Genomic DNA, 15,364 nt, shown 5'->3' with positions numbered 1-15,364 from the left:
CTGTTTGTGTAGAGATGCTGTTTGTGTAGAGATGTTGTTTTTGTGTAGAGAAGCTGTTTGTGTAGAGAAGCTGTTTGTGTAGAGAAGCTGTTTGTGTAGAGATGCTGTTTGTGTAGAGATGCTGTTTGTGTAGAGAAGCTGTTTTTGTTAACAAGTCACTCACATGAGGGAGACGATGTCACCGCGCTGGACCTCGTAGTTCCTCACACTCCAGCGGTTCAGCAGGACAACATCGCAGTCCAATCGGCCCTCTGGGTTCAGGAAGGGCTGCTCACACACACACACACACACACACACACACAGATTATATAAAGCAATACACTACACACACACGTCCCACTCCCACCCTTTATATATCTTCACATACAGTAGGAACAGAGACACAAAAGGTGAACAGCGGTGAGTCACTGTACGTAATAGAGCAGAACCAAACACACACACACACACACACACACACACACACACACCACACACATACACACAGACACACACACACACACACACACACACACACACACACACAGACACACACACACACACACAGACACACATACACACACACAGACACACACATACACAGACACACAGACACACACACAGACACACACATACACAGACACACACACACACACAGACACACATACACACACACACACACACACACACACAGACACACAGAGACACACACAAACACACACAGAGACACACATACACACACACAGACACACACATACACAGACACACAAACACACACAGAGACACACACATACACAGACACACAGACACACAGAGACACACACACGCACACACACAGACACACACACAGACAGATATACACACACACAGACACACACACACAGACAGATATACACACACACAGACACACACACACACACAGAGAGACACACACAGAGACAGACACATACACAGACACACACACACACAGACACACACACAGACACACACACACACATACACAGACACACAGAGACACACACAAACACGCACACACACAAAGACACACACAAACACACACAGAGACACACACATACACAGACACAGACACACACACACACACACACACACACACAGACACACACACACACACACACGGCCTATTTCTCTCTTCAGATGTTTCCAGGGACATCTGATCTCGACCGACTTTTCTGTCGACGGTCGGCTGTCTGGCTGGTGTGTGTCTCGGCTATTACACACAGGACACCAAACGCTCCACGAAAAACACCTTCACCAGGATGAGAACAAGAACCAGAACCAGAACCAGAGCCAGAACCAGGAGCGTCTTAGGAAACAGAGCCGGTCTGCGTCTCTCTGCATGGGCGTCAGTTTGGTTTGAAATGTGCTGGGGACAGTGCATTTCCAGAAGTGGCATATTCATTTTTATACGCTTAAAGTGCCCATATTATGAAAAAAAAAAAAAAATCACTTTTTCTGGTGATTTGGGGTGTTATTTTGTGTCTCTGGTGCTTCCACATGCATACAGACTTTAAATAGATCCATCCATGGTGTTCTGAGTGAGATATGGTTTCTGAATGTGTCCTGCCTTCAGTCTCCTGGTGAGCTGGTCAAAATCTGCACGGCTTTCTACGTCACTAGCCGAGACGAGCTGGCTAACCACAACCGTTAGCTCGTAGCGTTAGCAGCATGCTATCTCGTTCTCAATAGCAAAGCACTGCTACAACACACACAAGTTCACCATAATCTCCAGAAGAACTACTTCCATGTGCTCCCTGGTTTAGAAGAAGTCTCCCAGCTGATCCTGCCTTGGAACTGACTGAAGTTGGAGAAACAGCCTTTCTTTTACTGTCTACGGAGATAGCTGACATGATCTACGATCTGAGCTACTGAGCATGTGCGAGTGCAATCAAAGATAGTACAGAAGAAGAAAAGAGGTCTCACTCTGTAGCTAAAACAGAGACCTGAACACAGGGTGAAAAGAGGAGCTGCAGCAATGTGCAGTACAACAAAAATATGGTGTTTGTTGATAATTAAACCATGTAAACCTATTCTGGTACAACCTTAAAATACAATTACGAACCTGAAAATGAGCAGAATATGGACGCTTTAACGTGGTTTAATGTACCTAACGATCAAGGATTACCAAAATTCTCTCTCATATTGCTCCTCATGACCACTGAAAACTAACCAAAAGCCCAATTATTATGGCTGACATTAAGCGTTTCTGCTTCACATTTTCAGCAGGGCAGCAGAGAGGCTGTGGATTGACTCCACACGGTTCTCACGTGTCCTATTAGGTCCGCAGCAGAGCGGCTGTGGATTGACTCCACACGGTTCTCATGTTTCATATAAGGTCCGCAGCAGAGCGGCTGTGGATTGACTCCACACGGTTCTCACGTGTCCTATAAGGTCCGCAGCAGAGCGGCTGTGGATTGACTCCACACGGTTCTCACGTGTCCTATAAGGACCGCAGCAGAGCGGCTGTGGATTGACTCCACACGGTTCTCATGTGTCCTATTAGGTCCGCAGCAGAGCGGCTGTGGATTGACTCCACACAGTTCTCACGTGTCCTATTAGGTCTGCAGCAGAGCGGCTGTGGATTGACTCCACACAGTTCTCACGTGTCCCAATAAGGTCTGCAAGCAGACGTGGATTGACTCCATACGGTTCTCATGTGTCCTTTAAGGTCCGCAGCAGAGAGACTGTGAATTGACTCCACACGGTTCTCATATGTCCGATAAGGTCCGCAGCAGAGCGGCCGTGGATTGACTCCACACGGTTCTCACGTGTCCGATAAGGTCCGCAGCAGAGCGGCCGTGGATTGACTCCACACGGTTCTCACGTGTCCTATTAGGTCCGCAGCAGAGCGGCTGTGGATTGACTCCACACGGTTCTCACGTGTCCTATTAGGTCCGCAGCAGAGCGGCTGTGGATTGACTCCACACGGTTCTCACGTGTCCAATAAGGACCGCAGCAGAGCGGCTGTGGATTGACTCCACACGGTTCTCACATGTCCTATAAGGTCCGCAGCAGAGCGGCTGTGGATTGACTCCACACGGTTCTCACGTGTCCATAAGGACGCAGCAGAGCGGCTGTGGATTGACTCCACACGTTCTACGTGTCCTAATAGAGTCGCAGCAGCGCGGCTGTGGATTGACTCCACACCGGTTCTCACGTGTCCAATAAGGACCAGCAGAGCGGCTGTGGATTGACTCCACACGGTTCTCATACGTGTCCAATAAGGACCGCCCAAGCGGCTGTGGATTGACTCCACACACGGTTCTCACATGTCCTATTAGGTCGGCAGCAGAGCGGCTGTGGATTGACTCCACACGGTTCTCACGTGTCCTATTAGGTCCGCAGCAGAGCGGCTGTGGATTGACTCCACACGGTTCTCATATGTCCAATAAGGACCGCAGCAGAGCGGCTGTGGATTGACTCCACACGGTTCTCATATGTCCTATAAGGACCGCAGCAGAGCGGCTGTGGATTGACTCCACACGGTTCTCATATGTCCTATAAGGACCGCAGCAGAGCGGCTGTGGATTGACTCCACACGGTTCTCATATGTCCGATAAGGACCGCAGCAGAGCGGCTGTGGATTGACTCACGATTCTCACACCACCTTTCCCGCAGCTGTGGTTAGACTCCACAGTTCTCCTGGTGTCCTGCCGCGGCAGCTGTGGATTGACTCCACATGTTTCTCATCTGTCGATAAGACCCGCCAAGCTCTGTTGTTTCCCACTCACGTTCTCCCTATCTCCTATAGCAGCTGCTCCGTTTCCATTCCTCTCCACCATCCATCACACTCTCTCTCCTCTCCTTCTATCTCCACCAATCTCTCTCTCCTTCTCTCTCTGTCTCTCCTCTCTCTGCCCTCTCTCTCTCTCTCCCTCCCTCTCTCTCTCCTCTCTCCTCCCTCTCCCTCCTCCTCTCCCTCTGTGTCCCCCTCTCTCTCTCTCTTCCTCTCTCTCTCCTCCCGTCTCCTCTCTCCTCTCTCTCTCCTCTCTCCCTCTCTCCCTCTCCTCCTCTCCTCTCTCTCTCTCTCTGTCTCCTCTCTCTGTCTCCTCTCCTCTCTCTCTCCCTGTCTCCTCTCTCCTCTCTCCTCCCTCTCCCTCTCTCCCCTCTCTCTCCCTCTCCTCTCCTCCCTCTCCTCTCTCTCCCCTCTGTCTTCCTCTCTCTCTGTCTCCCTCTCTCTCTGTCTCCCTCTCTCTCTCCCTCCCTCTCTGTCTCTCCCTCTCCCTCTCCCTCTCTCTCTCCCCCTCTCTCTTCTCCTCTCTCTCCCCTCTCTCTCCCTCTCGAGGTTCGGCTAGTCGGTTACTGATGACATGCAATATGGCAAAAAAGAAGTTTTCAAATATTCGTGCTCATTAACAATAGAGAGCAGATTGATTTATGCATAATGGGGCAATGAGCGACGGGGAACCAACTGGGCCGAAACCCAACAGGCCCTTTGTGTCGTTACTGTTTACATCTCTGCCTCTCGACGAGCCCAGTGCAGGTTGGGTTCGTCCTGGAGGAGAAGAGGAAAAGAGGAAATGAGGAAAAGAGGCCGCGCACTAGGGCTGTGCTTGATTGAAGAAATTCTGAGTCGACTAACACTCATTCAATCGTACCGACTAATCGATTAGTTGATTCAATCGACAGATCTGTAAATCTGAGTTTCTCCCTGCAAAGAGTCGTGCTAAAAGCACCACTTTAATTCTTGTGTTTACCAGAGATGAGCTCGTACGTTTCTTGGGAATAAGTCATTCAGCATGAAAACAGCATCAGACATGACTAATGGACTAAAGAGATCTAAGTTGACTAAGACCAAAACCACCGATTAGTCGACTAATCCACTAAAGAGGGAGCAGCCCTAAAAATCTGATATCACTAAATTCTTTACCGACTGATATTCTAGGGTGAAAAATTGGTGCTTTAACAAAATATCTTCACACTTAGATTTTAGATGAATAATCATCAGTAATGTGGATATAATGACTAAGTGGGTAAAGGTGAATAATAGAACAGCTAGAACAGTCTGGTAAGTTCAGGAAATTACATCACTTTACTGTAATGCAGCCTTTAAAACCAGGAAAAGACACTTATGCAGGGTTCATACGCATTTTAAACAATACTTTTCCATGACTTTTTCATAACTTTTCCATAACTATGTGTTCCTGAAAATATCAGTCGACATTATACAATAAGAATACAACTCTGTGTTAAAGTTTCCCCTCAGAGGATTAACTATAACATGAATGATAATGTCTGTGGGTCATAGTGGGATTCTTCATATCGCTCCCCGAATACAACGCTGAGGTTAAGACGACTTGAAAGTACATTTATTAATGATATATTATTATGCTGTGTTGTTAAAAAACAATTCCATGACTTTTCCAAAACTTTCTGGGTCTTTTTATGCTTCCAAAACCTTTCCTGGTATGGAATTTGCATTTTCAAATTCCATAACTTTTCCAGGTTTTTTCAAAACGTATGAACACTGCTTATGCCATATTACGATATTACGATATCCAAAATCTAAGACGATATCTAGTCTCATATCACGATAACGATATAATATCCATATATTGCCCAGCTCTACCGTGCATCGAGTGTTTTCATGGAGGTTCTTCTTCTCCAACATCAGTGTTTTCCCTCCGTTTGTGGAAGACTTGTGGCGTGGGTCCTTAGTGGGGGATTTACGGGTCATTCTTTTAAGAAAATGTGACGTTTTTTCAATTAAATTAAAGCAATTTCCACAAACATTTTGTGTCTCTTTGCTAGGGATGCACCGAATCCAGATTTTTTTTTTTTGGGGTTCAGCCGAATACCGAATCCACTGGTTAAGATTCTGCCGAATCCGAATTCTACTCCCAGTTTTTAGGTGCGACTGTCCTTCCTTTGCCGAACCTGAAGTTGCTGCATTCTGGCTGCTGTCTGGAGATTCCGTCGTGCACAACTCGTATTCTTTCTGATGTTTCAGACCAGATGTTGTAACAGCGGCCATGTTGTGTTTTGTAGTGCTGCTCCCTCTTTAGTCGATTAGTCGACTAATCGGTGGTTTTGGTCTTAGTCAACTTAGATTTCTTTAGTCCATTAGTCATGTTTGATGCTTTTTTCATGCTGAATGACTTATTTCCAAGAAATGTACGAGCTCATCTCTGGTAAACACAAGAATTAAAGTGGTGCTTTTAGCACGACTCTTTGCAGGGAGAAACTCAGATTTACAGATCTGTCGATTAAATCAACTAATCGATTGGTCGGTACGATTGAATGAGTGTTAGTCGACTAAGACTTTCTTCAATCGAGCACAGCCCTAGTGTATAGTTTAGGGTCCTCGCCACCACCAGACCAATCAGCATTGAACAGATTGAACATGTAGCTGGACTTGAATGGCCTTCTTCTGACTGAAAGTACTGCCAAACAACAACTTGTTCTGCTCACCAGATCCATGTCCACTTCCTCACAGCCTACTGCTCACCAGATCCATGTCCACTTCCTCACAGCCTAATGTATTGAATGCTCCACCTACGTAAACACCTTCCCGTAATCAACGGCACCGCCACTACGCGACCAGCGTAGCGCGCCTAGTGCAAGCGTAGGGTTCGGTTCGGTGGGAAAAAAAACAGTCAAAAAGCCCAATATTCAGCCGAACCCTAGATTCGGTGCATCCCTGCTTGTTGTGGGTGCTTGCGTCTCTTTGTAGTCGTGTTGTGTCTCTTTTTGGTCATTTGTGTTCTCTTCGGGGACTGTTTCGAGTCTCTGTGGTCATTTGGGCGTCTCTTTGTAGTTGGTTTGTGTCCCTTTGTGGCAGTTTTGGGTCTCCTTTTTTGCATTATTTTGGACCGTTATTATGACCATATCTGTGTCTGAAACGTTGGAGAAGCTAGAGCAGATCATAAATAAATAACTCCCAAAAAAGCTTAAAGACAAAACTTAAAGCTAAAGAAGTCGGACTACAAGCATTAGATCTGAGAGAAGTCTTTCAGTTTTACATTCATTAGGCTCAGGGTGCTGAGCCTAAATATTTTATGAAAAAAAAAAAAGTGAAACTCGTGTGATGTCAGCGTGTTAAATGTGAATATGTTTCTACTGTCTTCTCTCCTCTGTGAAAGCAAACTGAATATTTTGGAGTTGGGGACAAAACAAGACGTGAGGACGTCATCTTGGGGCTTTTTAGCTGCAGGTCCTGGAGCTCCGTCAGGGGCCTCGGCATTTGGTAGTCCAGTAACCCAGAAACAGTGACTTTGCGCGGGTGTGTAGCACTCAGGGCTCCAGACTAACTTTTTTCACTAGGCGCACAGTGGCCCCCAACTGAAAATTTTAGGGGCACACACACCGTAAATCAACATGCTAACCAAATATTCACATTTCTACTAATTTTCACTGTATTACTAATAACTACTTTGATAACAGATGCAGAAATTACAATGTGCTGTTTCAAATTCAGTGTCACTTCTGAAGATGCAACATAGAAGGTAAACTGACAGCCCCATCGCTGTAATGATAGTTAAAAAAATATATATATTTTTATTGTTGTATTTGTATATTATATTTTAGCCTGTTTTATTTACATAAAAAAGTCTCAGAAGTGAATTTAGTGATTAAATAGCGGACGAACAATGTATAACATTTCTGAGATCAGCGCGACCTAGATTCAGAAGACTAAGCTGACCTCAGGTCAGCGGTGTAGCCTATGTAAATGTCGGGGCGTGACAAAGACTAGAGACTAGAGCCAAATAAGGTAGACCAGTGTTTTTCAACCTTTTTTGAGCCACGGCACATATGAAAAAAATCCCGTGGCGCACCACCAACCAAAAATGTTACAAAAAGACACATTGCAGCCTAATAAGATCAGAATCTGCATTTGTACTTTTTTTAAAAGTGTATCCATCGCTGTTGCAGGCTTACATCGATGATCTCGGCCCTGCTGCTTACATCCTGTCACTGTGGGATGCGAGCGAAAGGTGGCAGTAATTCTATTGTCTTAAATCAACAAGGTCATTATTGCGGTATACTGCCACCTACTGATACAGAATAGTATTTCATTTCTCTGCCAGTCATCGTCTTGCAGGCACACAGGACGATCTCTCACGGCACACTAGTGTGCCCCGGCACAGTGGTTGAAAATCACTGGCGTAGGAGTTGAGGAGTTGACGTCAACTTTTAGCTTTGTTGAGATTTCAGAGGTAGTTTGAAATAGTGAGATTTGCAGAGGAAAGAGGTGTCAGTGGGATTTAGAGGTTCTATGTATGTCCTAGTTACCCTCCAAACTGTCGTTATTCAACTATGACAAGGTAAAATCAGTTTCCAGTACAGTGTCTGTTCCTTAACTAAACAGACACCAGTTTGTCCTGTTCTCTGCATCTTGGGTGGCATTTAAGAACCAAGGACTTAAACTAACTAAGCGTAGTGCCTTTTAGAATGGTTTGCACTAAAGAGAAGACACCCAATACTTAAAGCTTTTTCTTTGTCAAAGTCTCTGCAACTAGTGTACTTGAATTTTATTCATCAGCAACATTATGTTGTATAATTACAATTTTGAACAATAAATGTTCTCAAAACTACTAGGGTTGGGTGCCGAAACTCGGTGCCAATAGGGAACCGTTGCCGACCTAAACGGTAGTAAAGAGACCGAATAAGAACGAAAGTTTCGGTGCCTCATTTCGGTGCTTGACTTTACACTACACCTGACAGCATGTAACGTTAGCCTACCTTTAGCTAGCAGCTGGATTAAACACCGGTAAAATGCTGACAGCTAACGTTAAACAGTGTAAAGTGTGACTGTATTTCACTGTGGAGGACTTCAACAGGATGTAACAGTCTGCTCTGGCGCAGCAGCTGCCATTGTCGCAATTCATAGATATACAGTAGTAGTAGTACTAGTAGTACTAGTTACTAGCAGCTGCTGTTGTGCGGAATTAAACAACACAACGCGGTGCGTTCACTTGCAGCTGCCGTTGCGGAATTAAACAACACAGACGGTGCGTTCACTTGCAGCTACCGTTGTCGAAATTAAACAACACAGACGGTGCGTTCACTTGCAGCTGCCGTTGTCGGAATTAAACAAGCAGGACGGTGCGTTCACACGCAGCTGCCGTTGTCGGAATTAAACAACACAGACGGTAACGTTCACTGCGCAGCTGCAGTTGTCGGAATTAAACAACACAGACGGTGCATTCACTTAAAACAGGTAGCCTCGTGGTGCATTCACAGTAATTGTAAAATACCCTTTTCCCATCTGGGGTTCAACAGCAATTTACTGGTGAAATAAGTTATTGTTATTGTTATAGTTATTACATTATTATTAAATCTTTAATTTTGACCATGGCCTTAGCAATAAACAAGTCACTGACTGTTGTTTACTACCCTTATTTTTTCTTCTTCTTCTTTATTGAAAAGTACCGGTTCAGGCACCGGCACCGTTTTAAAAGTATCGATTTAGCACCAAATGATACCCAACCCTAAAAACTACTTTCTCTTTTAAAAAAAATTAAAATACATTTAGCAGTTTGATTTTCCTTAGGGTCTATGTAACCTGGTCTGAAATGGTTCTATTATAGTTTATATATCGCGATATATATCGTTAACCCAAGAGGCTGCAATGTATATCGCAATATGGATTTTAGGCCATATCGCCCATCGCTACCGTAAACAGGCCTTCATATGTAGCGGGAAAAACACCCAATCTGAAAAGTCATGATGCCATGCTGCGTGACGTCTCACCTGCATCGACGCTCCCTCCACTCGCGCCACGTAGGCCAAGCGATCCAGGACGGTGACCGTGACGGGAACGGCCACGAAGAAGCCGCTAACGAACGCCCGCAGGCAGCGTCGGCCCGCCGTCGCCTGCTGAGCCATCACCTGGACAGGAAACAACAAGAAAAACAGAAAAAAACGACATCATCAGAACCATGACAGCACACATTTTGGTCCTGTCCTGTAGGGCTGCACAATTAATCGCAATTTAAAGGTCCCATGACATGGTGCTCTTTGGATGACCTTAGTGGTCCCCTAATACTGTATCTGAAGTCTCTTTTATATAGACCTTAGTGGTCCCCTAATACTGTATCTGAAGTCTCTTTTATATAGACCTTAGTGGTCCTCTAATACTGTATCTGAAGTCTCTTTTATATAGCCCTTAGTGGTCCCCTAATACTGTATCTGAAGTATTTTATATAGCCTTAGTGTCCCTAATACTGTATCTGCAGCTCTTTTATATAACCTTAGTGGTCCCTAATACTGTATCTGAAGTCTCTTTATATAGACCTTAGTGGTCCCTAATACTGTATCTGAAGTCTCTTTTATAGGCCTTAGTGGTCCCCTAATACTGTATCTGAAGCCTCTTTTATATAGACCTTAGTGGTCCCCTAATACTGTATCTGAAGCCTCTTTTATATAGGCCTTAGTGGTCCCCCTAATACTGTATCTGAAGCCTCTTTTATATAGGCCTTAGTGGTCCCCTAATACTGTATCTGAAGCCTCTTTTATATAGGCCTTAGAGGTCCCCTAATACTGTATCTGAAGCCTCTTTTATATAGGCCTTAGTGGTCCCCTAATACTGTATCTGAAGTCTCTTTTATATAGACCTTAGTGGTCCCCTAATACTGTATCTGAAGTCTCTTTTATATAGACCTTAGTGGTCCCCTAATACTGTATCTGAAGTCTCTTTTATATAGCCTTAGTGGTCCCCTAATACTGTATCTGAAGCCTCTTTTATATAGACCTTAGTGGTCCCCTAATACTGTATCTGAAGTCTCTTTTATATAGACCTTAGTGGTCCCCTAATACTGTATCTGAAGCCTCTTTTATATAGACCTTAGTGGTCCCCTAATACTGTATCTGAAGCCTCTTTTATATAGGCCTTAGTGGTCCCCTAATACTGTATCTGAAGCCTCTTTTATATAGGCCTTAGTGGTCCCCTAATACTGTATCTGAAGCCTCTTTTATATAGGCCTTAGTGGTCCCCTAATACTGTATCTGAAGCCTCTTTTATATAGGCCTTAGTGGTCCCCTAATACTGTATCTGAAGCCTCTTTTATATAGGCCTTAGAGGTCCCCTAATACTGTATCTGAAGCCTCTTTTATATAGGCCTTAGTGGTCCCCTAATACTGTATCTGAAGCCTCTTTATATAGTAGTGGTCCCCTAATACTGTATCTGACTCTTTTATATAGGCCTTAGTGGTCCCCTAATACTGTATCTGAAGTCTCTTTTATATAGGCCTTAGTGGTCCCCTAATACTGTATCTGAAGTCTCTTTTATATAGACCTTAGTGGTCCCCTAATACTGTATCTGAAGTCTCTTTTATATAGACCTTAGTGGTCCCCTAATACTGTATCTGAAGTCTCTTTTATATAGACCTTAGTGGTCCCCTAATACTGTATCTGAAGTCTCTTTTATATAGACCTTAGTGGTCCCCTAATACTGTATCTGAAGCCTCTTTTATATAGGCCTTAGTGGTCCCCTAGTACTGTATCTGAAGCCTCTTTTATATAGACCTTAGTGGTCCCCTAATACTGTATCTGAAGCCTCTTTTATATAGGCCTTAGAGGTCCCCTAATACTGTATCTGAAGTCTCTTTTATATAGGCCTTAGAGGTCCCCTAATACTGTATCTGAAGTCTCTTTTATATAGACCTTAGTGGTCCCCTAATACTGTATCTGAAGTCTCTTTTATATAGACCTTAGTGGTCCCCTATTACTGTATCTGAAGTCTCTTTTATATAGGCCTTAGTGGTCCCCTAATACTGTATCTGAAGCCTCTTTTAGATCGCAATATGAACATACTGAAATATCCAAATCGCAGAGGGGCGCAATATTTGTTAAAGGCAAAATATGTGTCAACACTATAATCATTTTAATGTTTTAAGATTTAATATTATATATTATTCTCATTAGGAAATGAGAATAATGATGCAAACATGATCATTCCCTCCAATATCGTGAATCATACTGCAATCGCAATTACAGTCAAAATAATCGCAATTAGATATCTTCCTCATACTTTCCTGTCTCCGGTATTTTTCGGTGTTCGCAAAATCACGCTTACTTTTCTGTTCATGTTGAACTATTTGCATGCAGTAAATGCCAACTATTTCTGCCTCTCATGAGATAATCAGAGAGCCACGGACCTTGTGAAGAGCACAGAAAGCCCCTCAGGGCAGAGCACACGTGGACGACATGCCGGGCCTGACCAGAGATAATTAAGACAGAATCTCCTTTGTAATATTATTAAGAGACACTGTTGTGGACAAATCCTCAATCCTTTCTGTACTGACTGGGTGCTGTAAAAATTGGCTCTGCTTGTGCAGGTAAAACTTACCTTTGAGAGAAACCAGTGATTTCTGTCAATTCTCTGATAAATAATTATCTAACATTCGGCAAGATGTCAGCACGTGTGTGTGGAGAAACTCAGTTTTACAGATCTGTCGATTAAATCAACTAAACTACGCTACACTTCTACAACACAGAGGACTGAATAACCAATCACAGGCCATCATACTGGAATGGATGGCATCCCTCTGCAGTTTAGGTAAAGGTAAAAGGTACGTGATGTATGTGACATACACATACATGTAGCAAAATTCATTCTCTGCATTTAAAGCTTCCATATTCTGCTCATTTTCAGGTTCATAGCTGTATTTTGAGGTTGTGCCAGAATAGGTTTACATGGTTTTATTTTCAAAAAACACCATGTTTTTGCACATTGCTGCAGCTCCTCTTTTCACCCTGTGTGTTGAGCTCTCTGTTTTAGCTACAGAGTGAGACATTGTACACAGAATAATTATTATTGAATGGAACTAACTTCAGTTGGTTGAGTAATAGCATGTAAGACGGAGCCTGCTGGACCTGGGCGAGAGATCTGACCCATGACCACATTATCATAGTTCATAAAAATGCAGCGCAGCCAGTGACGATACAGACATTTCATCGCCTACACAAGACGTATGTAACGCCGCTGACCCGCATTCGACCCGTGCTGGACCCGTTCATAATGAGTCAGCCGTCACTCTGGGTAGTATATGCTTCAGTCCATCGCACTCCCCCTCTCTCCCTATATGAGCTACTGGGCTATCCGGGTCTGTTACTGAAAACAAGTGAAGGAGCTTTCTCAGAGATATATATTTTTAAATATATCCCAGGCTATTTATTTCAGATAATTTACATACAGTGTTGCAGCTGTATATTTTCAAATTGGGAAGGAAACCCAGTTTTTGCATTTTATTTTAATCACATCTGTTATAATAAAAGAGCTTGTGAAAAGTGGCTTTGACTTAAAACTGAACATTTAGCCCACTTTGTAAAAAATATAGAGATATATATACTGTGTACGCCATTCAGCCGAAAAATACAGAGATGTGATTTTTAGTCCTGGACTAGTGGAAGATCTGATAATAATCAGTGTGGAGGGGCCCATCTTGGAGGATTTTGATGCTAGGGAGTGTGGCAAGATGGTTTAGCCGAGGCCAAAGGGGAAGAAGGCCAAATTACAGGTGTTGGCCATCTGAGGGGCATCTGACAGCAAGGGGGGGCCCACTATAAGACTTTGAGTACAGTATAATTGTGCTTCAAATAAAAAAAAATGTACCAGCTCCTTATTCTTCTTTAAAATAATTGACATAATATATATAAGAATGTATATGGAGTGTGATAAAAAGGTGACCTTGAAATTGTGGCATTAAAGGCGACGCAAGGAAAAATTTGGGTGCACCTAAATTTTGTGCTGGTGCACCTAAATAAGAAAAGTTAGGCGCACCAGTGCGACCAAGGCAAAAAGTTAGTCTGGAGCCCTGTAAACGCACTTCCAACTTTGTGTGGAATACCTGCAGAACAGGGACATGGAAGTAGATCTTTTGTAGATTATGGTGAACTAGTGTGTGTTGTAGCAGTGCTTTGCCATTATGAGCTGGCGTGCTACGGTTAGCCACCTCGTCTCGGCTACTGACGTAGAAACCCTTCAACCCTTTTTCCAAGTCTGTATACGTGTGGAAGCACCAGAGACACAAAATAACACCCCAAATCCCACTGGGCCGCAGTGCTAACCACTGGGCCGCAGTGTTAACCACTGGGCCGCAGTGTTAACCACTGGGCCGCAGTGTTAAGCACTGGGCCGCAGTGCTAAACATTGGGCTGCAGTGTTAAGCACTGGGCCGCAGTTCTAACCATTGGGCCGCAGTGCTAGCCACTGGGCCACAGTGCTAACCATTGGGCCACAGTGCTAACCACTGGGCCGCAGTGTTAACCACTGGGCCGCAGTGCTAACCACTGAGCCGCAGTGCTAACCATTGGGCCACAGTGCAAACCACTGGGCCACAGTGCAAACCACTGGGCCACAGTGCAAACCACTGGGCCACAGTGCTAACCACTGAGCCGCAGTGTTAACCACTGGGCCACAGTGTTAACCACTGGGCCACAGTGTTAACCACTGAGCCGCAGTGTTAACCACTGGGCCGCAGTGTTAACCACTGGGCCGCAGTGTTAACCACTGGGCCACAGTGTTAACCACTGGGCCGCAGTGTTAACCACTGGGCCGCAGTGTTAACCACTGGGCCGCAGTGTTAACCACTGGGCCGCAGTGTTAAGCACTGGGCCACAGTGCTAACCACTGGGCCACAGTGCAAACCACTGAGCTGCAGTGCTAACCACTGAGCTGCAGTGCTAACCATTGGGCAACCATGCTGCCCTGTTAAAGGAGACTGTTGCTCCATCAATCAGTCCGACATGTGTAACGTTAGAGCCTAATCACAACGTCCTCCTGTTGTCACTTTCCAGCGCAGGTTTGACATTTGGACACAAAACACACTGAGGCTGCTCTCCCCCCAGTGAGAGTTTCTCATCCACTTTGCTTTTCACAGCACGCACCAGGAAGCCCAGACAGGCGTGAAATGAGTGACCAGCAGCGGCGGGCGGCCACGCACCACCGCCTTCTTCAGCAAACTAACGGCTAACAGCCTCGTCTGGACGTCCACCGTCCTGCACTCTGGAGATCTGCTACAGCTATTACCTCCGCATCACAGGACATGATGAAATACGAAACATCATCATAGAAAACACACAGCACTCCCTCAACGTGCCCCCCCTCCCCCCCTCTCCCCTCTTCTCCCAAATCTGGAGTCAGGGCCATAGACAGTATATATAATGGACCAATAGACCCCGTTGCTCTGGACGGAGACCAGTGAAGGATATCAGAAGTCTCTTTCCCGGTGCTGGCTGAGCGTTACTGTGCAGCCTCCAACTGAGCTTGAAGACGTAGATGTGACGTGAGCAACCTGTCTGAAAGTGTGAAGTCTTCTGGTAGCTGTGCCGAGAGAAATCTCAATCATTCCCAATCTTACAGAGACGGAGAGCGTAGGTATATGTAAGGAGATAACATAGGCACAGGCTAATTACTGATCACTAACA

The 15,364-nt window shown here is 44.8% G+C and overlaps 1 protein-coding gene across 1 annotated transcript in view; it reads right to left on the bottom strand.

The window, feature by feature from the left end:
* The window catches only part of immp2l (inner mitochondrial membrane peptidase subunit 2), a 204,841-nt gene that overhangs the window by 169,275 nt on the left and 20,202 nt on the right, over positions 1–15,364 (bottom strand). The window contains exons 2-3 of the mRNA XM_039809805.1: positions 9,688–9,825; positions 164–267 (exon numbers count right to left, since the gene is read on the bottom strand). Of these exons, the coding sequence (XP_039665739.1) occupies positions 164–267; positions 9,688–9,825 (242 nt within the window). The remainder of the gene's footprint in view (positions 1–163; positions 268–9,687; positions 9,826–15,364) is intronic.

This window comes from Perca fluviatilis, chromosome 8, assembly GCF_010015445.1.
Source record: "Perca fluviatilis chromosome 8, GENO_Pfluv_1.0, whole genome shotgun sequence".
Lineage (NCBI taxonomy): Eukaryota > Metazoa > Chordata > Actinopteri > Perciformes > Percidae > Perca > Perca fluviatilis.
This window is presented reverse-complemented; position numbering and strand designations above follow the sequence as displayed.